The sequence below is a fragment of the Cygnus olor genome, chromosome 2 (assembly GCF_009769625.2).
Source record: "Cygnus olor isolate bCygOlo1 chromosome 2, bCygOlo1.pri.v2, whole genome shotgun sequence".
Lineage (NCBI taxonomy): Eukaryota > Metazoa > Chordata > Aves > Anseriformes > Anatidae > Cygnus > Cygnus olor.
The window spans coordinates 4,627,742-4,649,909 of record NC_049170.1 but is presented as its reverse complement, the minus strand read 5'-3'; the positions used below and the strand labels follow the sequence as shown (position 1 = coordinate 4,649,909).

Here is a 22,168-nt window from a genome sequence, read left to right as displayed (position 1 = left end):
GTGTTTCTGGCCTGCCGTATGGCCATGGAAAGAAGCTGCAAAGCTGTTGTAAGGACTGCCATAGGCAGCTTGCCAGGTCGGAAAAGCCATGTCCTTTTTCTGCCTATAAAATGTATCAGTGAGAGAAACACTGGGGCAGAAGTGTGGTTGTGTGATCCTCATAGCCATTTCTGCCCCCTTTGGCTGTGGAGAAATGAGACATTACCCGGTCAAGCAGCCAGTGCCTGAAATTAGGTTTAATTGTAACTACCTGGATAATTTTTAATAATGGAAGCAGGAGTGGAGAGTGTAATTAGATTCTGTTCACCAGTTCCTTATTTAAGAATCCTGCTTCCATCTCTTTCCTTTTACCTGACCTCAGAATTATTTTTTTCAGTGTCTCTAGGTGTTAAAGTGACCTCTAAGCTAGCTGTGCCCTTTGGCAACGAGGAGTTATGTGGTCCTAGGTCAGGAGTAACAGTCCTCAGATTTCATAATGCTCCCAGAGATTGATCATGCACCCTTCTGTTTACATATGAAGCGTGTCTTCGCAGATAGACATATTACTGAAAACAAAAAACCAAACAAACCCACACTGATTAAATAAAATTAATGTTTATGTGATACAAGATGCTTCAGCTCATTGAATTACATTACTGTGAAATGAGATGGAGAAAAACGTCCTAGAGTTAAAAACAAAAGTAGAAGGACAGTTATCATAGAAGAAGGCTAGTATTTTTGGGTTACCTAGAATATAAATTTATCAAATGATGCAGAAGAGGTGTCAATGAAGTGGGAACAGCTAAATAAAAGAACTTCTATTTAACAATGATCTTGTATCACAGAATCATAGAATCATAGAATGCTTTGGGTTGGAAGGGGCCATAAGGATCTAATGTTTTGCAGCCAGTGAAAGAGAGACTAATGAAGAAAATCGAACCTTTCATGATTTCTTGCAGGATGTGTAAGAAGGCAGAAATGATGATGATGATGATGATGATGATGATGATGATTATTATTATTATTATTATTATTATTTATCAGTAAGAACATGGTTCGTTGAAAAGTATTTTTGAAAAAGAAATGCGTATAGTGTGATACAAACAGTGAGATCTAAATGAATCTCAGTTGCATTTCAGAGAAGCTTGTTTATAGTATTAAATATGTGTAGGAAAACCAATGCAAACAGTGAACTACACCTTGAGTTGCCTTCTGGTGAGGGCTAGGTTGATGAATATGGTGGTGAGGGCTAGGTTGATGAATATGGAAAAGGTCAAATGACAGCGATGTAGCAACATATTATCATATTACTTTTGAACTAAAATAAATGTTCTACATTTGAACAAAGTGTGAAGGAGGTCAGCTGAGTCACTCTGAGTTATATGATAACAGAGGATGTTAGCAAAAATGTTAACAGGTTTTCAAACTGCCATTCAACAGATGGAGAAGGAAGGGGAACTGCTTGTGGTAGAATCACAGAATCATTAAGGTTGGAAAAGACCTTCAAGATCATTTGGTCCAACCATCCCCCTACCACCAATGTCACCACTAAACCGTGTCCCTAAGCACCAGGTCCAACCTTTCCTTTAACACCGCCAGGGACAGTGACGCCACCACCTCCCTGGGCAACCCGTCCCAATGCCTGACCGCTCTTTCTGAGAAGAAATGTCTCCTCATTTCCTACCTGAACCTCCCCTGATGCAACTTGAGGCCATTCCCTCTAATCCTGTCACTAGGACCTATCTCATTTGAAATATATGGCTTGCTTTATTTATTTATTTATTTATTTTTAATATGATACATATCAAAATAAGTAAACATAAGATTAAGATAAAGTCTGAAACATGTGACACCGTGTAATAGTGAAATAATCTCCTGAAGACCTACATAATGATGTTTAAGTGAAAAGTGATTGTATTTGAGTACCACTGCTAGGTAACATGCGACTTAACTTGACAGCAGTGATTTAATTTGCCAAGGTGCTGGTTTCATTGATTTCATTTAGTATCACTTGGCTGTTTGAATTTTTGTTTCTTTTTCTTTCTTGTAGATACCATGTTGAGAATCCACTAGATAAAATCCTTTCATCCAGAAAACAGCAGCACAAAAGTGAAAAATGCCATGCGGAGACAATATGCAATAGCCAATTAACCTCTGATGGGGATAAGAAGTTAAAAGATAGTCAAGAAGATTTAAAAGCGACAATGATTTCTGAAGAGCTTCAAGCTACAGTGAAGGACAAGCACAGGCCCAGGTCTGGTCTCATTGTCAGAGGAATGATGGCTGGACCAATAGCAAGTTCACCAGAGGTGATTTCCAGTGCTTATAAAATATTGGGCATGACCAGAGATTTTATACGTAACCTTCTGCAATGAACTAATTTGCAAATAATATTCAAGTGACTTCTGCATGCTAATGTGAAATCTGTGCTCTGAAAAGATGTGGCAGGTTAGGGCAGTGGTTGTGGTTAATTCAGAAATTCAAACTGTTTCAGAAACAACCACTGCACTCAGATCTGTGATCTTTGGTTGCAGCATTTCTTTATAAATGTTTTCCACTTTTGGTATCTCATCTCTCTTGACAGCTGGGATTTTCCATTTGCCTCAGGGAATTGCTTCTTTACTTTAGCTCTTAAAGTTTTCTTAGCCATGGGTGTCTGATCTCCACAGGTTTTTCTGAAACCCCACATTTAATCAGTAGCAGTATGGAATTAAAAATATAACTTTCATTAAAGTTATGTTTCTAAATTGGTCCAAATAGACCATATTCTGTCAATAATTGCTTTTAAAACACAATTCTAAAATTCTTGTGTCTCTTTTTTTTTTTTTTCTTTCATGCTCCTTTATATCAACAGGAACTTTCCCTGTGTAAAATTAAGCTTATAAAAAATTAAGTATTTTAAACATTTCATTTTGCTAATACTGAAGTAAATATGAAAGTTAAATAAATTACTTGGATTTTTTCTGAAGAGTTTTGATTCAGAAAAAAAGACTAGATACCTATAACAGGCAGGCTTTCCAGGAAAATGGTGTATAAGTCTGGGTTCTCTGAGTACAACCCACAAATTAAGTTTTTATAAGTTACTTTGTTGATGTTCTTGGGTAAAAGAAAGCAATTATTAAAGTATATAGCATCTTTGCTACTGTTCAAATTATAAGTAAAAGTGTATGTATTTTTTTTTTGTTTATTATACAAAAGAAATTACTCTTTAACCTGGTTCCTAATAATGAAGAAACTGTTTAGTCCAGTATTAGTGATAGAGCTTTCCTTTGCTTTCCATGTTTGTGTAAAGATACTCAAATTTTAATCTATAGTTTTAATGGCACTTATTTCTAGGATCTGCAAAAAAGGAGGCTTTCAAAACGCTCCACTAGCATAAGCAGCACAGCACAGCTCAAGGGTGAAAAACAGGAAGGAAATGACCTGAGTGTCCCAAGCATTGATTCTCAAGAAAGTAAAGAATCTTCAACACAAGTAAATACAGAGTTTGCATCAAGGTCTTTGTCAAGCTCACACACAATTTCAGCTTCTGAAAAACTAAGAAACATCCCCAGAGATACAGATGACTCTTTTGCCAAACTGCTCTCTGAAAGAGGGAGGACGAAGACAGAAGAAAGAAAATCAGTTCCAAGCTTTTGTACAGAAAGCAGTGAAAAAAGCCTTAAAGTGGGTGCCTCTCACAGACATTCAGGGACTGGAAGAGAGAAGAGAGAAAGGGCCCTCAAGAAAAGTGAGAATTGGTTATCAGGCCTCAGGTAAGAATATTTGTAAAAATACTGTACTAAAAAGTCAAGGAAATATGATGGAGTACTAAAAGAGACTGAGATATGCATTCTGATTGCATTGATGGGAAGCATAGGTGAAAGTGCTTGAAGGCAGAGAAATTTTAAGATTTAACTTACTACTTTTGAAATCCCAAACCATTCTGAACACCTTCCTTGGTCAGTGGAGAGACCCCATAGGTGCTGGTTTCTTTTAGCTGCCTATAAAGGGAGCTGAGTGTTACTAGTTCAGACTCAGACCACTAAACCTCAGACATACAAGCAGTACAAGTGATTCCCACCTGCAGAGGTCACCTACATCTTAGGAAACAGCACTGATTACTACTCTCAACATTGTAGTTGTACATACAGAAAAGCCTCCGAAGATAAAATGAAGGAACACCAGCCAAGCGCATAGGCATATCCACATGGCTCAGTGCAGTTGTGTCGAGCTATCCAAGCTATACCCAAACAAGCTGGTTTAGTTGCCAGCACAGTTGTATACCACAACGAGACACTGTGGTGAGTTTTTGAATGAGGATAACCCATGTCACTGCAGCATTTGACTGAGCCCAGTTAGCATCCCCATGCACCATGATGCTACATCCACAATGCTCCTGTGTCTCAAAGTATTTTATTCAAAGTGTACTCAGATTTTTATTTTTATTTTTTATTGGACTGCATTGACTCACATTGATATAAAAGGTTTAGAAAGACTCATTCTTTTGAGCAGTGCAAGCCAACTGTGCCATGTCTGTACCTATAGAAAATGATCATAGTAAAAACAATTGCCTCATACCTAGTGCTTTTCATCAGCAGCTCTCAAAATTTAAGCAAGGGATGACTATCTCTTTGTCCATACTACAGATGGGAACACTAAAGCAGGTATAGAGAAACTTGTATGCAACAGCTCACACAGAAAGTCAGTAAAGTCATACACAGGGCTCAGGCACCCTGAGAGTTGGGCTTGTACTGCACTCTCAGTGCTAGAGGTGAGAACGTGTTATATTCAGTAGAAATGTTGCAGAGTTTATACCACCTTCTGCTTCATAAAGTAAGGCACATGATGCCAACATCGTCTGATGTGGGCCATGAAGTAGTACGTCTGTTTTATTAAGTGTAACTTGATCCATGTTGATGGCTAATTTTTTTTTTTTTTTAAGTGCTAAAAAAACCCTAATTGATACGGTGAAACTCCAACCACAGATTATTATTTTTTTCCTGTTTAATTTATTTTTAATCTTGGGAAACAGAGTGACAAGGCCCTGTTGAGACCTTGAGGAAACGATGATATAGTGGGTCTGTCCACATTTGTGTTAGGGGTTGTGGGAGTTAACAAACTGCAGGTCTGCTGAAGATACAAATGGGCACTTGCTTCCTGTCTGGGACCAAAAAGCAACTGAAAACAGCAACCAACATTATATAGTTATTTATCTGTGTTAGTATATCTTATTTGAAAATGATTATTGAATGATGGGGCAAAGTACTGTAATCTTAAGTCTTAAAATCCAGAAGAGGTCAGTTCTTCATTATGTACAGTATTGGGACCCTGAGATGTGTCAAATAACAGCTAAACCCAGACAAAAGTCTAACTGTTGCTGGACTGGAAGTGGTGCCTAAAGATCCATCTTTGATGTTCTGCTCCCAGGGGATTTATTAGGTCATGACTTCATGGAAGTGCACAGAGCCAGCTCATAAGGAACTCAGGAATCAGAAACAATGGGGTCTGACTCTATATGACTTTTTTTCCATATGGTTTGACCAAGCATATAATGTAGTGCTAACCAACCACTCGGTCCTTTCCAGTTTCAAGATGGCTTATTACCTCACAATTAAGATTAAGTGAGGTAGAGAATACAGCTTCAGTGGGCTTTCGACAGCTCCCAAACAAAGCTGAGAAGAGTAAGTGTACTCCTGGTATTTGTTAAGCAATGAATATACTGTCAGATATTTATGAGTGTTTTTTTACAGTGTCAAAAGCATGTTGGACTGGATAAAATTCTTTGGGGAGACTCTCTGACCAAGAAATCACTTGTACTGACTTCACTCATCTGTAGCTGGACGTGCTGACATTTCCCAATTTTGTGCAGGGCTCGTGGAGTCAGCAGAAAAGGAGAAGCTGGTCTGAAAGGGGACATTCCCAGGGCACCATTCTGTGCACTGTACTGCAGTACTGTGCTCCACTGCTGTACTAAGTAGTTTGCAGTAGCTGGATTCCTTTCGAGGACTGACTTGGTCTCAGTAAGAACAGAAGAGGGAGCTATTTCCATTTAATATTTTTTCAAAGCAAAACTGGGACATTTCTGCCGGATAACTTGAGCTAAGGCCAGTAAAGCATTTGAATTCATGCTGAGCTCTGAGCTCCTGAAAACTCTCACTGAAATCAGCAGGACTGCCGAAGTTAAGTGGAAGTGACAGAGAGTGGAAGTGAGACTCCAAATAAGCGTCAACTATTACAATGTAAGGACTGGCTCTTGCAAGGCTTTTATCCTTTTGGTGAAATCCTGCAGTGTTTGAGAGCTTTTCAGGATTTGTTCAGAGTGCTTCAGCATTATGAGGCATCAAAAATTACAATGTAAGAACAGGTATTTATCTGGATCCTTCCGTTCTCTGTTGATGCTTCCAGACTTTATTCACATAAGTGCTAATCTAACTGTTTAGATGAGTAGCTGAAAATCTGTTTAGGATTAAACCCAGCTAGTTCATTCCCAGGGATCTGAAATTCTGTTTTTGTTTCCTGTAGCAAAGTAAAGACCTACAAATCTTATTTTTCCTTCCATTTTGATATACCTCTTCATTTTCTTTTGTTATATGCAAAATGTGCTATTGTTGCACACAGGCTGCAGGCATCCATTGTCTACATATGAGACAAAAACAGCAAAGCAAAAATGCTGCCATGCTTCAAAAGACAAGCTGAATGTTATTGAATAAATGCTTACAAACTGAGTGGGCAGATACACCTAGCTATAAAAATACCCTGGAGAAATACAGATCCCACAGTATTTTGACTCACACATTTTAATGAAAGAAATGATGGACATAGCATCGTGCTTGTTATTCCATCCACTATCTAATTCTGAGCTACTGCATGAAATGTGGGGTGAGGTGGGCAACTGTGCTGAGAGGCCAGATTTGTGACTCTGTGTTTCAGTCTTACAGTATCAACATGAAATTAGCCCTCTGAGTACCGTAGGTCACGTTTGTCTTAAATAAGATTTGGACGTTCCTTGTTTGTTCTAAGAGATAAAATTTTGCTGTCTTGTCAGCGAGGAGGCGCTAAGCACTACCAACATACCTTCCACAGATATGAAAAAACATAAGAAATCATTTGCTTGCCTTGCTATTGCTGCAACTCCTTGTTTCTTTTTAGGAAAAAAAAAAAAAAAAAAAAAGTGAAATCAGTTGGGGACTAAGGATGCAGATACAGTCTTCGCTTGTATTTTGAACTGCTACTGCTGAATGCATCTGCTTTCAAATTCAGGTAACTGTAATGACCATTTAAAAGGTCAGTGTTTAACTGCAGATGTTACCTAATTACTTATAACTGTGATAAAATACTGACTTATAGGAAACTACTTGTTACCTTTTCAAATATAGTCTGGATTTAATATTGATCTCTTCGTGGGAACATTGTTGTTATATAGCAAGTGCACCACATTCCTTTAATTACAGAAAGACAGATGTGAAGAACAATTTGTTCACTTTCATCTTCATTTATCTACACTGTGCATCACAGTATAACGTCTGAATCCCTCCACATTAAAGGGGGAATAATGGCTGCAAATCATTGAAAGCAAAGGGTTTATTTTCTTCCTTGTTTTACAGGAGAACAGAAGCTTTTGTGCAGTTGGGTCAATGATAGTTCTCTGTGACATCACTGGATTCTGTTTCATGTCAGTAGGACTTATTCCATAAAGACAGTCTGTTTTACTGTTATAATATTTAGCAATACTTAATAATACCTAACAATACTTAATAATATGCTGTACATACTATTAGTTTGGATACCAACTCAGGTGTAAGTGTTGTAAATGCCTTTATTTTAGAATTCCTTATTTTTAATTAACCCAGAAAAGAGCAGTATGTAGGTGGCAGCAAATCTTCATGTGTCCTTGCCTATAAACAAACAGCAGCTAATTTAATTTCTCGATTCATCCAGCTTTGTTTATTGTGCTGTGTATGTTGTGGTGGTGATGATGGTAACTGTGCTGGTCCCTGGAAGCTGTAGGCACTGGAGGTTATTATGAGGACAGTATTTCAATATGAGTTTTAAACTTATTTTCCTCAGGAGTCAGATGTCTGACTTTTCATATTTCAAGGCTTTAGCTTTTAATAGCTTAGATATAATGCTTCGGTGGCCACAGTACATTTTTTCTTTTCTGCCTAAACTACAAAAATACATGAGTTAAATAAGGAGAAGTAAAGGTTTGCTTTAAAGGAGAAGTGATTAAAAGTGAATCAGAATCAGTTTGTGGTACTCTCCCATGTGCCTTGATCATGCAAGGGTAGACTGAGTTTTCCTCTTATAAACTATTATCATGTGTACAGCACTCCTATTATTTGATTGAAGAACCTTCCATTTTAAGGACATTAAAAATATTTCTCCAATAACATAGAGACAAATCTATAACCCAATATTTGTATATTGACACCAAACTAAATTCTGACGTGTATACAGAATTATATCAATGATTCCTCTATGGCCCTTCTTAACGAATTAAAAATGACATTTTATCTCTGTTCCACTTCAGAGGAGAATTTGAAACCCCATCTATCCTTTCAGGTCATTTTGAAGCTGTTTATCCTCATTCTCAAAGCAGTATTTCTCATTGCTCTCTGGGTCATTGAGTGCTTGTTCCTCAGAAGTGTTAGTTGTGTGCAAGGCACAACTAAAATTTGGATGACTGACCTCTTTTTTATTTTTGATTCTGAGGTTTTCATGGGAATAAAAAAATGTTTTGGAAAAATACACAGTGTAGGCAAACAATCCAAGATTCTATCTAAAAATTCACCATACCTGTAGGTACGATTCTTCAAGTTCCACAGGAATTTGGGACAGATGATGTTGAAGGAACATATTCAGATCAAAGGCAGCAACCTATTAAAGACCTCACCTAGTTTTTTTAACCAGGGCAGAACCTTGAATGGCAGTGAGGAAAGACTCTGCCACCTGTAATCTCTTCTGCTTAATGCTGAATCCTGTAAGGGAAGGAAATATTTACCCTTAAACTGAGTGCACAGAATAAAGAATTAGCATATGCAGTGGAATGGAAATTGAGATCTTCGGGAAGTGTGAAAAAAGAACAGCTGTTGAATTTGATGCCTGACCTTGGGTTGAAATCACTCTACTGCTTTTATAGGAAAAAAAAAAAAAAAAAGCTTGATGAATAATGAGTTGTTTGGGAAGGTTGAATGGTGTTAGAAGATTTCCCTGTGTTTCACAGCTTGAGCAAACAAAATTGGTTAAAGGAAAGTAAAAGCACTTCACAGCAGTTGAGAAACAATTCTTGTGTCTCAGCTACAGAAGTTCTACTGCTGTTGCTCATGCAGCCTCTGAAGTTGCAGCACTCTCCTAATTTTCTATTCCCCTTAATTCTACAAAAGTAAGGCTTGGTGGTGATGTGGGAACCCTCCCACTTAGCTGAACTTTTTCTAAATGAGTAGATCTGAGCTGTCCAGCTGTGTTCTTAATGGATGCTACTGGCACCACCTTATGCTGTTAGATGGGCAGATACTATCTGTAGACCTCAGTTTCAATTCTAGTAGTTAAGAAGAAGAACTGCATATGGAGATGTTTGAACTTCTCATTGTTATGTATAAAGCAAACCACCCTCCCTTCCACAATACTGAGAAAAATAGCATAGAAACTAGAATCACAGTAATGAAAGAAGAAAAAAATATTGTAAAACTGGAATCAAAGACCAAGGGGAACAAAATGAATTAGCAATCAGGACCTGAAGTTAAGGATACGTTGTTAATTTCATAGAAACAGAAATGGAATGGCTATCAGAAAGGCAAAAATAAATGATAATATCTTAACGTCAGAACAAAAATTTCCTCCTGCCATTAGCAATCAAAAGTGTATAGCAGTGGATCCCATTGTCCAAAGGGAAAGATCTATAATACACTTTCAGGAGTAAGGAGGATAATTGATTCTCCACTCATCCTTTCATTGTGAACAATCGCCCTACTTATCCGGTTCTTCTAATTACTTCTGCCGTACCCTCCTTTGCCTTGCCATCAGTCTTGGCTACAAACTGAATGTGAACTAGTGGTTTCCTTTCAGAAGTCTGCCAGTGCAGATGGATATTTCAGACAGTAGGGACTGTTTTATGAGAGTGTGGCTTGGCTTCAGATGTCTTTTCCAACCAAAACCTAAGTATCTCTGATGCACTTCATCTCTAGCACCAGGAGAGCAAGTGCCAGTGAGTTCAGAGCCAGAATTTCTCTTCCTGAACTAGTTTCTCAACCAAGTTTGCTTTAGCTGTGCACTTCTTAGTGGTTCCCCAAAAATCACTCATTATTTGGTAATAAACCTTTTTCTAGCAGTGCTCTGCATTCTAACACAAATAGAGTAGGGTTAGTGAATTGCCATAGATACCAAGTTCTTTAGTGGAACATTACTCATATTTCATAGAGCCTTAGAAATTACAGATGGAAAAGACCTTTTAAGGTCATTTGTTTCTATGGCAGATTATTCATTACTGTATATATATAATTTGACGCAATACTTTTTTCCAGGGCTTTGTCTAGTCCAGTCTTAAATGACTCAAGTAACACCTCTCCCCTGAGAATATATTCCAATGTCTAGTAGCCCTTAATCTTTAGAGTTTTTCCCTGCATTTGTTTTTTTCTGTCCTGCTATCCATAGCTGAAGTTGATTTTTTTACTGATCTTTCTGTTCCTTTCTACAGATATTAACCTCTTTTAAAGTACTTCCAAATATTTTTCATGCTTCCTTAGCCATTTTGTTTCCTAAAGCTTGTGTCATCTGCTTGTATTTTTATCTTTCCTGCTCTGAAATTTTGCTGTTGTTTTTCTGTTAGGTTTTATTGATTTGTTTTGTATTTATTTATTCCATGTACTTAAAGGCTGCTATAACTTTGTAGCAGTACTGTGCCTCTCAGCAGGGATAAGAATAGTCACCCTCTGCTCATGACATGATTCTCAGCATTACAAAATCCCATTAACACATCTGTCACTTCAGCGTACCACAAACATATGCTTACTTACTTTAAGTTTCAAGCTCACTGAATGCAAAATCTCTCCTTTGTATTTTGCTATGTTTTTCCTCAAAATGGCCTTATAGTATCGTGAAGACAGTCTAATCTTCTGTGGTAAGGCAATATGTTTTCCTATTTACTTGTAGAAAAGTACCTCCCTTCTACTCCCTGCATTTCTATGTAGGACTGACAGGAAGGAGTGAATTACTTTACTTTCTCTTTTGAACCACCTGTGGCTTTCTGACTTTCTTTATCCTGAAAAGAGACTGGTACAGGTGAATTCATTGTATTACAGAACATTCTTATTCAGAGGTGATGATAATCTGTGGCTTATCCCTTTCTTTTATTCCAGTAAAAAGTCCCTGAAAATTCACTTTTGTGGAGCTAGGAGATATTTAGAGGGAAAATATAGGAGATATTTAGAGGGAAAATAGGAGATATTTTGAGGGAAAAAATAAAATTAAAAAAAAAAAAATCTCCTTCAAATAATTCCTCTAAGTCCTTTAAGAATATACATATTTTCTTTGTATTCTTTTAGATAAATGAGACTTTAAAAACAATATATTTTTTTTAAACAAAAGTGGAAGATCAGGTTAGGAAAGATTTAAATAGATTGTGTATCCACAAGTCCATGGAACCTGGTGGGATATATCTGCAAGTGCTGAGGGAGCTGGCTAATGTCAATGAGACAGCAGCCTGGATCACCACTGAAAGGTTGTGGCAACTGGGAAACGTTCCTGAAGACTGGAAGAAATACATCGTCACTCCTATCTGCAAGAAGGGCAAGAAGGAGTGACTGGAGAACAACACGTTGATTGGCTTCATGTTAATCCCTGGGATGGTGACGAAGCAAATCCTCCTGGAAGTCATTTCCAAGAATATTAAAGATAGGAAGGTGACTGGGAAGTCAGCACGGATTTGTGAAGAGGAAATCATGCTGAACCAACCTGATAGCTTTCTCTGATGGGATGACTAGCTTAGTGGGTGAGGACAGACCAATGGGTGTTGTTAATCTCAACTTTACTAAGGCTTTCAATGCTGTCTCCTGTAACATCCTTGCAGACAAACTGATGAAGTGTGGGCTAGATATGTGAACACTGAGATGGGCTGAGAAGAGTCAAAACTGCTGATTCAGATGGTTGTGATTAGCAGGATGAAGTCCAGCTGGCAGCCAGCCAGTCAGCGTTTGTGTTCCACAAGCAGTTGATACTGATGTCAATACTGTTCAAGATTCTCATTAATGACCTGGATGATGGGTCCGAATACATCCTCAGCAAGTTTACAGGTGGTACAAATTTGGGAGTGACTTGCAGACTAAATGGTTATGCTGCCATTCAGAGAGAATTTGATGGTATGGAGAATGTGCTGACAGGTATCTTATGAGGTTCAATAAAGGCAAATGAAAAGTCCTGCATTTATGGAAAAACAACCCAATGCAGTAACACAGGCTGGGGGCTGACCAACTCTGCAGAAAAGGACCCAGAAGTCCTGGTGGGCTCCAAATTGACCACAAGCCAGCAATGTGCCTTTGCAGCACAGAAGGCCAGCAGCATCCTCAGTTATCTTTACAAAAATATTGCCATCAGATTGAGGAAGTGATCTTTCCCCGCTGCTCAGTCCTGCTGGGACGCATCTTGGAGTGGTGAGTCCAGTGCTGAGCTACCCAGTACAAGAGAGACGTGGACTTACTGGACTGAGTCCAGCACAGGAGCACAAAGATGATTTATGGAATGGAGTGTTTGACATATGAGAGGCTGTTAACCCTGGAAAAGGGGAAGCTTACAGAGATCTTACTAATGTAAGAAATGTCTGATGGGGTTTGGGAGGGAGTAAAGATGACAGGGTCGTACTTTTCTCAGTGTTGCCCCATGACAGGACAGGAGGCAATGGAAACCAATTGAAATATAGGAAATTACATTTAAACATAAAGGAAAAAAAATCCTCTGAGACTGGAAGTGCTGGCCCAGATTTTCTAGGGAGGTTGTGGTGTCTCCATCCTTGGAGGTACTCAGAACATGACTGGAGAGGGCCCTGAGCAAAGTGCCCTGGCTGAATGTGCTCTGAGCAGAGGGGATGGGCTGAGGGAGGTCTAGAGGTCCCCTCCAACCTCAGATATTCAGTGATTGTGAACTCATGACAGACATAAGAAAGTCAAAACAGCCCCCTTTTTTTAAATATGGGTTGTCACTAAAACAGGAAAAATACAGTGCTTAATGAACGATAATATATAAATGTAAGATTTCTTAAAGAATACTAATCAACATTCCAATTTTATTGGTATTGTTTAAATTAAATTGAAATTAACTCCAAGAAAAAAATAGTTCCAGCAAAGTTATTTACTGTACATTCTTTACCCAACAGTTATGACTGACTCCAGTCTTTCCTACTGGGCATTTTAGTGTAAAAACAGCTTTTCTGGGCATAATCAATATTTTTAAATCTGTTCTGGCTGCCCAGTGGGCTGTAATATTTCACTGCTACTTATAAAATTGGAGTGTCAGATGAGATGGCTTTGTCTAAAATGACATCTGGCATTTTGTTAAGTAATTAAGTTTTGGTCCTGTGAGAGGCTGAGCAGTTCCTGAAGGTACTTCTCACACTGATATGTGATTCTATGACATGAGGGCTGAATTCAGATCACCGCATTTTAATATACTAGAGACTGTTTTAAATCTGTCAGAAAACACAAACTAATTTCAGTTGGTATTTATTATATATCGGTGTACTCAGTGACATGCAGTGTGTATGAGCAATGCCTGAGGAATTAATTAAATTTCTCCCACTGAAAGAGGAAGGGGATGTATTGGGCAATGGTGGCATTTCTAGGAAATGCGAGTTTAGTCAGACTGCAATGTTTCAGATAAGAGAACAGAAAAAAACGCAGAGCCGGAGCAGTCTAATAGTAAATTACCTTTGCATATTTCCTTCCATCTTTGTCTGTTTGTGGTCTGTGCGTAGCACCAGGCATTGTCCTTAAGGCACACGAAGAAGCACATGGCATCATCCCAAGCTTTCGTCAATGCTTCGGTGTGGCTTTGTAGACAGGAAGCCCAGTAAGAATAGTGCAGTCGGCACCTTCCCTGAGAGACTAACCACAACCCTGCTTGGAGTGTGCTCAGCTGCCAGCTGGGAATACATCTTTATTTGATTCCTGCAACTAGCAATCAGAAGAATGGCTGTCAAACAAAATGGGGTTGTATTTGGGGACTGTGGATTTAATTAGCCCATGTACAAAGACAGAGAAACAGAGAGAGAGAGAGAAATTGCAGTTGCCAAATCACTCAGCAGTGAAAACCTTCAAGTATCTGGAGTTGCATAACACCTTTTATAACATAATGATTGGACAGGAAAAAAGAGCCTAAAATAAATGTTAGAAACTATTGTGACTCTTGTTTTATGCCAATGGATTTATGGCATCAGAGCCTTCGACATAACATCTGTGTGTGCTGCCATTTGCCCTTTTAGTATTTTTCCAGCACTCCATAGGAAGGAGCACCGTGCAATTACTGGAAATGGCAAATGGCTTCTGTATCATTTTTTTAATTTTATTTTTGGAAAGGACGTAAAACTGGAAGTGTCCAGCCCATTGCCTAAAATGCATTCAGTCATTGAGAATTTGCCTTGTTCATGCGTACATACCAGGACTCTAGATCTTCTCAAATTTAAAGCAAGAACAGACAGTGTACATCCTCTTTTGCTGGCAGAACTTCACACCATTGGAAGCAGCACAAGAAATCACAAGAAATCACCTACCCCTTATAAACAACCACTTGATTGCAAGTAGCACAAGGAATTTGTTTCCACCTGTGTGTTATTCTCCCCCAGACTGCTAAAACAGGACATAAAGGCTCTCCCTGCAGTGCATGTTTACCAATAGACTGTTATCTATGTTCACCTTTCTTCACAGCAAAATAAGATATGAGAACTAGCCCAATCTTCAGTGTAAGCTCTTGTCTCCTTCCATTTTAACATTTGACATTAGCTTTCTGGAAGATAATTTATCTTGCTAAAATCTGTTAGGTTGCAGTGTTTTGGACTGTTACAAATCCAAGGTATCTGACAGGAAATGTAAGGCCAGGAACTTTTCACATCCTTAAAAATAAATGGCCTAAAAGTTGAAGGCCAAACCCAGAAGGAGCAGATACTTTATAGGACAAGCGAAATGGGGGGACGTATTCACCTTAGCTGAAGTGAATTAATTGAATACTGAAGGCTGGGTACCCATCTCAGTGCTTTATGTAGTGTCTCTTAGCTGTAGTGTCTTGGAAGCATCTTTATTTAATGGAGTTTTAGCCCTCTTATTTTACTGATATGTGTTCATTTTGAATTGGTGACTGTAATGGTCAGTTCACATGAATGGTATTGTGCTCCTTCAAAATTCAGTGTGGGGGTATCATGCTGAAAAAATCTCTGAGCACAGTATGAATATTTGAGCTACAAGTTTATTATACTAAGTCTGGTTTTGTAGCTGGAGATAAATATTCCTTCATCACCTTTGAGGGAACATTCTATTGATGTAAGCCCAGTTCATACTGTCTTGTAGCTTGACCCATCGTTATCATCTTTTTTTTTTTAATGTACAAACTTTTCCAGCAAAGATGTTTTCTCCTGAATTGTCACTACAGTTAAAAATTCGCCAGCACAAAAGCAGATTCATGTATAAGTTTATTAGAAATGACCCTTTCAATAAGAAGTTTTTTTCATTTACCTTTTTTGCCTCATCTATAAATGAGCCATCTGTTTGTGAATTAATGTGCTATTCAAATCAGATGCAGTGCTTAACTAAAAAGGAAGTTTGGACAAATTACATGTAGAAGCTCTGTTACCTTTGTCAACCAGACTTACAAGCATGGCAGAATTTATATTAAATCTTGACAAGGTCTTTTTCCAGAGAAATATGTTGCCTGGTATTGATTATGTTCCTTTCCTTTGCATCTTTGCAATTGTTTTTAATAATTCTGTCTTTATAATTGTGCCCTAAAGCAGTGGCAGGCTTCATTGCCTATAATGGCCTTTTTTACCTTTTTGCAAATAGTAACACAGTCTGATTTTTCTCTTATTTATTCTCCAGACCTTACTCACTATACCAAGAATGTCTTGTATGTCTGTGTATGCCCTAACATCACAAGACCACAGGATTGCATTGCAACTTCTAGGCATCCTCCTGACACTGTAAATTACTGTGCAGAAAATATATATGTCCAGAAGAAAAGCTGTTGTAATCAGGCAGTGAACATAAGGTTTCCCAGCGTAGTAACCTTAAAGCTATTGACGACCATTGTTTATATTTTAAGCCCCTTTGTTTATTTGACCTCTCTGCAGGGTAGTATAAATAGGAAATAGTGGAATGCACATGCATTATTGTGAAAAGAGCTGCTTTCTCTGCATGTTCAGCCATTCTGTGTAAATTCTGTTTTCTGCAATATATGAAGATCAGATAAGAATGTACAAATATTTAGAGAAAGTACTGTATAGTATGTTTATAATGAAACATATTTTCTTCCTCTCCTATTTTTCTGTCATGACAGATGACTTCCCCCTTCCTAAGTATTCTAACTGTATGGTTTTACTTGTACAATAAATTTTCCTGGAACAGTAACCATCTGCTGAAATGGAAATTGCAATAAATGTCCTGACAGTGTTTTGAGAAACCTTATGGAGGGAACTTGTGAATAACCTCCACCTGCAAAAATACCCCACTTAACCAGAAAACACCCTACATCAATCTTTGATGTCAGCGCTTTCCATGTCAACACAGGAATTTCCTTGTGCCTTGAGAAATCAAAGCACTTTGCATCCAGGGCATGGTTCTTCCAGGAACGGGTGTAGAACCAAAATCTTTTAGACTTTCCAGAAATCAATAGTGTTGCAAAAAGTGGTGTCAGGTGAGCTATATATGAATTTTGCCATAGTCAACTGTATTTTCATTTATAGGTCTTTTCAGATGAAAGACTACTCAGAAGTGGTTGGGACCACCATGAATCAAGAATGCTAATTTAATGTAGGAAATGATATATATATGCATAAACATAGGCACATAGGGCCATTTGAAACTCTAAAGTATCCAAGACATCTAATGATGCTAGCAGATGTGATACAGTACCTAGAGGAGGCCCAACTCCTTCTAAAGCATCAGTTGAGGTCAGATGGGATGGTGTACCTAGATTTAAGGACTACAGGTGTCTCTTCCTGTTTTGTTTCAGAAAGAACTCAGATATCAAGGCCATAGGGTACCAGGTGAGGACAATGAGGCTTTTTGTTACTGGTAGCTAAATAGGATTTGTAAATTCATGAGCAGTGTTCCTGATCACCCTTTTACCATTCATTAGACACATGTACCAACCTGAGGGCTTCCAACCATAACCCCAGGCAGCATTTCACGTTGCTGTCACCTCAGTCAACTCCTCATGCTCAACATCTGTGCTTCCCACAGCTCACCTTCCCATATCTGTGCCAAGTAGCTACTTGATGTGATACCCTCCTCAGACCTGGCATTCGTAAGTCAGTCTGAATCCCTTCTGCCAAACCTCTTTCCTCCTACTCCTCCCACACCTCTATTTCAGTGAGAGAAGGCAAGATGGCATGGGACAAGAAGAATCAGCAAAGAGTGGTGGAACAAGGAGGAGTATTGAAAGCAGAAACTGGAGACAAGGTTGTTGGATAGGAGCAGACGATAGACATCACATGGGCACCGACTATACCCAAAGAAATATGATCCAGATGTAATGCATGACCTAAAAGCATTCCAAGCTCGTCTCTCTTGCCCAAGACAAAAGGAAGGTCTTGTGGAAAAAGTGGTGACTGAGACTCAGAAATCACCATTTCCTGATTGTTTTTGTCTGAGACCAGTTGGGTTGATTTTAGCTCAGATTGTGACACTCAAATGTACATAGCCACATGTAGGTATCTGCATTAAAGTCCAAGTGTCTTAAGTTCCCAGATGTAGGCACCAACGTTTAGTTGCCTACAGGGCTTTCTAAGCTCTTGACCTGAGCCCCCTGACTACTGACTAGGTCTCCATCAATTACCACGGGAGCTTTGACACCCAAGTGTGTAGGCAATTAAATTTAGGGTTCTTAATCTGCAAATTGAATCCCATACCCCTTATAATGCTGTGAAAGTCACTCAGAGCTAAACACCAACTGTCTGATTTAAGTACCTAACAGGTATGACATGATGTCTCCTTATTAACTACTTAATGTGACAGGGTTTAATTCTGGAGAAAGATATATGAGTTGCTCATGGCTCTTTTGAACTGTGGCAGAATAATTATAGCAACACCTAGGCAGGTGATTTGGAAATCATCCTTTCAAATTAATCAACCTAAGTTTTTCCATGTATAAAATGGGAAATCTATGCTTTATGTCTCACTGTGTGGCTTAGTTCATTGTTGGTGAGGAGCTCAGTATACTAATGGAGGCCATAAAAATGAAAGAGAGGTGAGGGGCAAGTGGATGTAAAGATGCACAGGAGAAGCAACAACAGTAAAAGTTAGATCCTGTCCTTGCATTTGTGATTGCCAGAGCAACTTTTGCACTTCTTTGCAATACACCTGTCCATGTTAGCTAAATTCACATATAAATCCTGGCCTTTCTACATAGCAAAAAGCAGTAAAAAATAAATAAAGGATGAGCAACTTCTCTAATAAGTCATGGACTTCCTTGACGATAATGGTGTTACAGTAGGAATGCTGTTCCTAATATAAAAAGATAATTAATTACACCTTGCTTTGCCTCCTTTTATATTGAAACTCTATAGATACAACTGCACTGCTAAATGAAACAGATCTAGGAACAGTTTTCTTGAATCTTCTCATTGTATCCTGGTTGTGTTCATATTATGCAGCATTTAGCTTTAGATCCCTTCTAGGTCTCCTGTTGTTACTGTAAAATAGAATTTTTTTTTTCCTCTTTGTGGGTTGTTGTTGGTTTTATTGTTGTTGAAGAGGGGTTATTCAAGATCTGAAATAATATCAACTATTTGATGCATCCTCTGTAAAAGGATGCATCCTTTGGGATGAAAATAAGGGGCATGCTTCCTGTATTGGTGCATGACCTGGTGGCATGGTGGTATGTTTGAGAACACAGAGCCACCCGGGATGGTTTTGGTGGACCAAAGAGGGAGCCAGACCTTCTGTGTACTGCCTCTTAAAAATGGTAGCGTGCTCTTCTGTGAGCTACGTTCAGGCATTGCTTGGAAGAATACTGATTGGTGTGGGTCAGACCTGTGTTAGGAAACGTGGTAATTAAAAACAGTATGGATTAGTACAGGTCAGTGCTAAATCCTGTGCCCTCTGGACCTGGTTAGGCAGCTGTAAATAGTAGTGCTGCATTCTTGAGTGCTAAGAGATCTGTTTTTGCAAAACTAGACCCAAATGAGTTGACCTAAGAGGAAACACGTTATTCTCTGGGAAGCATGAGATAATAGTTTGCAATCTCAGACAAAACAAAAATTTAAATTCTGCTTGTGTCTAAGTGCAGTTCAGTGACATTGGTACTTGGCTGAAAGCATTTTATTTGCAAATTCAGTGCCATTGAGACCCCTCTCCTGACCAGGAGAGATGAAAATAATAGTGAGTAACTAGCAGAAAGAAATCTGAGCAGAAATCCAGCATTAGGGAAAAAAACAAAACAAACAAAAAAAAAACAACACAAAAAAAAAAAAACACAAGGGAAGTTCTGTTTGTATTTTAAGATATATCAGAGACAACTATATTAAACTCTATAGTATAACAAAAGTACTGTTTTGTTCAGTAGGATTTCAGTATTACTTATAGCACTGTACAAATTTTCTCTCAATTCTCATATTTATGCTAACCTTTTGGGCATCTGATTTTTTATTACCTTGAATCCCCAGTAATGTGGTGATTCATTTATATTCACTTTTGTTAATCATGTCTATGCAAATTTCATTGTATAAATCCTTTAACTTGTTTATAGAGAAAAAGATTTTTATTTTTTTTTTTTAATATAGTATCAAAGACTGTGAGAATGGCACCAAAGTGGTTTTAAACTAGAAAAGTCATGAGTGTGATATGTGTGTGTTCTGTTTTCATTCATCTTTCACACACTGAAAAAGGAAATTAATTAATGGAAAGTATGTGATATGACAGCAGTTGTTGCTGTAATAATATCATGCATACAAAGAATGTAGCTGAGGAAATTATTCCATACTATTTTTGAAAGGACTGTCATTGCAATACCTCTTTTTCCAAAGCAAAGACCAATGATACAGTATTGCTCTTTTGAAAAAAATGACCATTTTTTTTACAGCCATTTGAAACTCTTTCTCAGTTCTGAATTCATTTTGGTTTGAATTCCACAGGAAGAGGAAATTCATCCTACCTCTGAAAATCTAACTTTCTATTTAAGTTCTGGCTTCACAGCCAAGTTTAAGTGCTTAGTTCTTTTAGTAGTTGCTTATATGATTTTTTAACTTGTCATTTATGTAACAGACAAACCACAAGGGCAGTTGAACAACTGCTGCCCATCAGTGGATGAAAAATTACCCTGGTAAAGGAAGATAATCTAACACTGATTCCCACTTACATTATTTGGATATTTAACGTAGTTTAATAACTAGCTTGAACCTCATTCTGGTTCTCATCAGAGATGCAGATTTTATTTAGGCCCAGACCTTTTGAACTCAGAGGCAGTCTCACGTATGTGAATATCCTCATGAAATTCAGGGCATTATACAATCTGCCCATTTATGAGCTGGCAGGATCTGACCAATACCGAAATCACACAAATGAAATTAAATCACTGTTGAAATAGGATTGAAATCCTTAATCAATTGCATTGTGTTGTGCTGTGCTGGCTGCCTTTCCATATGAACTCCTGAATTTCTTCAGCTTTCTTCCATTGAAAATGTCTTTGCTCTAACACCATTTATTTATATACAAATGTTCTTCTTATTTATCAAAAAAAACCCTTTTCTTATTAAAGGAAACATTTGCTTATTCATATTTTGTTAATTTTAATGTAGGAAGTCTCCAACACCTACTTGGAATAAAGAAGACCAGATGAAAGATGTCCTAGAATTAGGTAAGGTACATCAAGCTTCAGTTTGACTTTCACCCTCATATTCTTTAGAGCAGCTGTAACCAAATATATATGAATTGCTTCTTTTGTGACTCTTAGTTGATTCAGAGTAATTGCATTTGCTATTAACTTATTGGATTAATTAACTTCTTAAGATTGTGTAAAGAAGTCATTAAGAATTGGTCAAACAAAAGGTGGCTTATGTATTTTTATCTGTCTTTTCTGTCTAAATCTATACTTTCTCTTTTCTAAAAATGGATGTCAGGAAATTTTAATTGTCATTTTGATAACACCCTGACACAGAGCCTGCTTGGGGAAACAGATATGGAATTTTTCATCCAACATCCAACATATTACATGTTTTTTTTTATTATTATTTGTTTGTTTGTTTATTTGTTTTTTACTTTCAGTTGATGTTGAGGATGAAGCAACAACTGGAGAACTCAGTAAGAACCTGAATCTTTCAACACTGCATATGCTTCAAGAAGTATCAGTATCAAAGCCAATTGATATCTCTCTTGCAAAAGTAAGACTAACTGATGGTATATACAAATAGATGTGTGAAAACATTAGTTCTGCTAAGTTAGTGAAAGCTGCAATGGATTAATCTGTGTTATGTGCTTGTGTGTGATTTAATATGTGCTATATTCATTCCCGAGTATAGCCCTTATGTGGTATTCAGACAAAAAAGTAACGTAGGGATACCTGACCAAAATTCAGAAAAATACTAGAAAAGCATATGAGAATGTATCAGCCGCTTGAACCGTGGATAACAGCTTTCACTACAGGAGTGTGTATTATGGTATTAACGCCGCTAGTCACCTAGTCAATTTTTCATGTGCTTGTTTACCTGCCTTTTATATTGACAGTACTTCATCACTGTTTCTCCCTAGCTTATCTTCCTTGTTTTGAGCAGAGATGGAACCATTAAGTACTTTTAATTTTTTCTTTCCCTTTTCAGACACACAAAAAAAAAAAGATAATGAGGATTTCTTCCAACTCCATTTCTATATCAAAGACATGAGTAACTATGCACACACCAAGCAGCGAGTTCTTATTTACTCAGACTTACTTTAGAATGAATACAATTTCTTCAGTTTAGCTGTTCCTGAATAGTAGTGGTCTGAAGCTGTTCAGGGCCAAGATCTGAATTTGGCATAGG

At 37.9% G+C, this 22,168-nt stretch overlaps 1 protein-coding gene across 1 annotated transcript in view; it reads left to right on the top strand.

The window, feature by feature from the left end:
- MINDY4 (MINDY lysine 48 deubiquitinase 4) overlaps positions 1-22,168 on the top strand; it is an 84,765-nt gene that overhangs the window by 7,103 nt on the left and 55,494 nt on the right. Inside the window, exons 4-7 of the mRNA XM_040549744.1 lie at positions 2,030-2,288; positions 3,316-3,734; positions 20,951-21,009; positions 21,417-21,532. Of these exons, the coding sequence (XP_040405678.1) occupies positions 2,030-2,288; positions 3,316-3,734; positions 20,951-21,009; positions 21,417-21,532 (853 nt within the window). The remainder of the gene's footprint in view (positions 1-2,029; positions 2,289-3,315; positions 3,735-20,950; positions 21,010-21,416; positions 21,533-22,168) is intronic.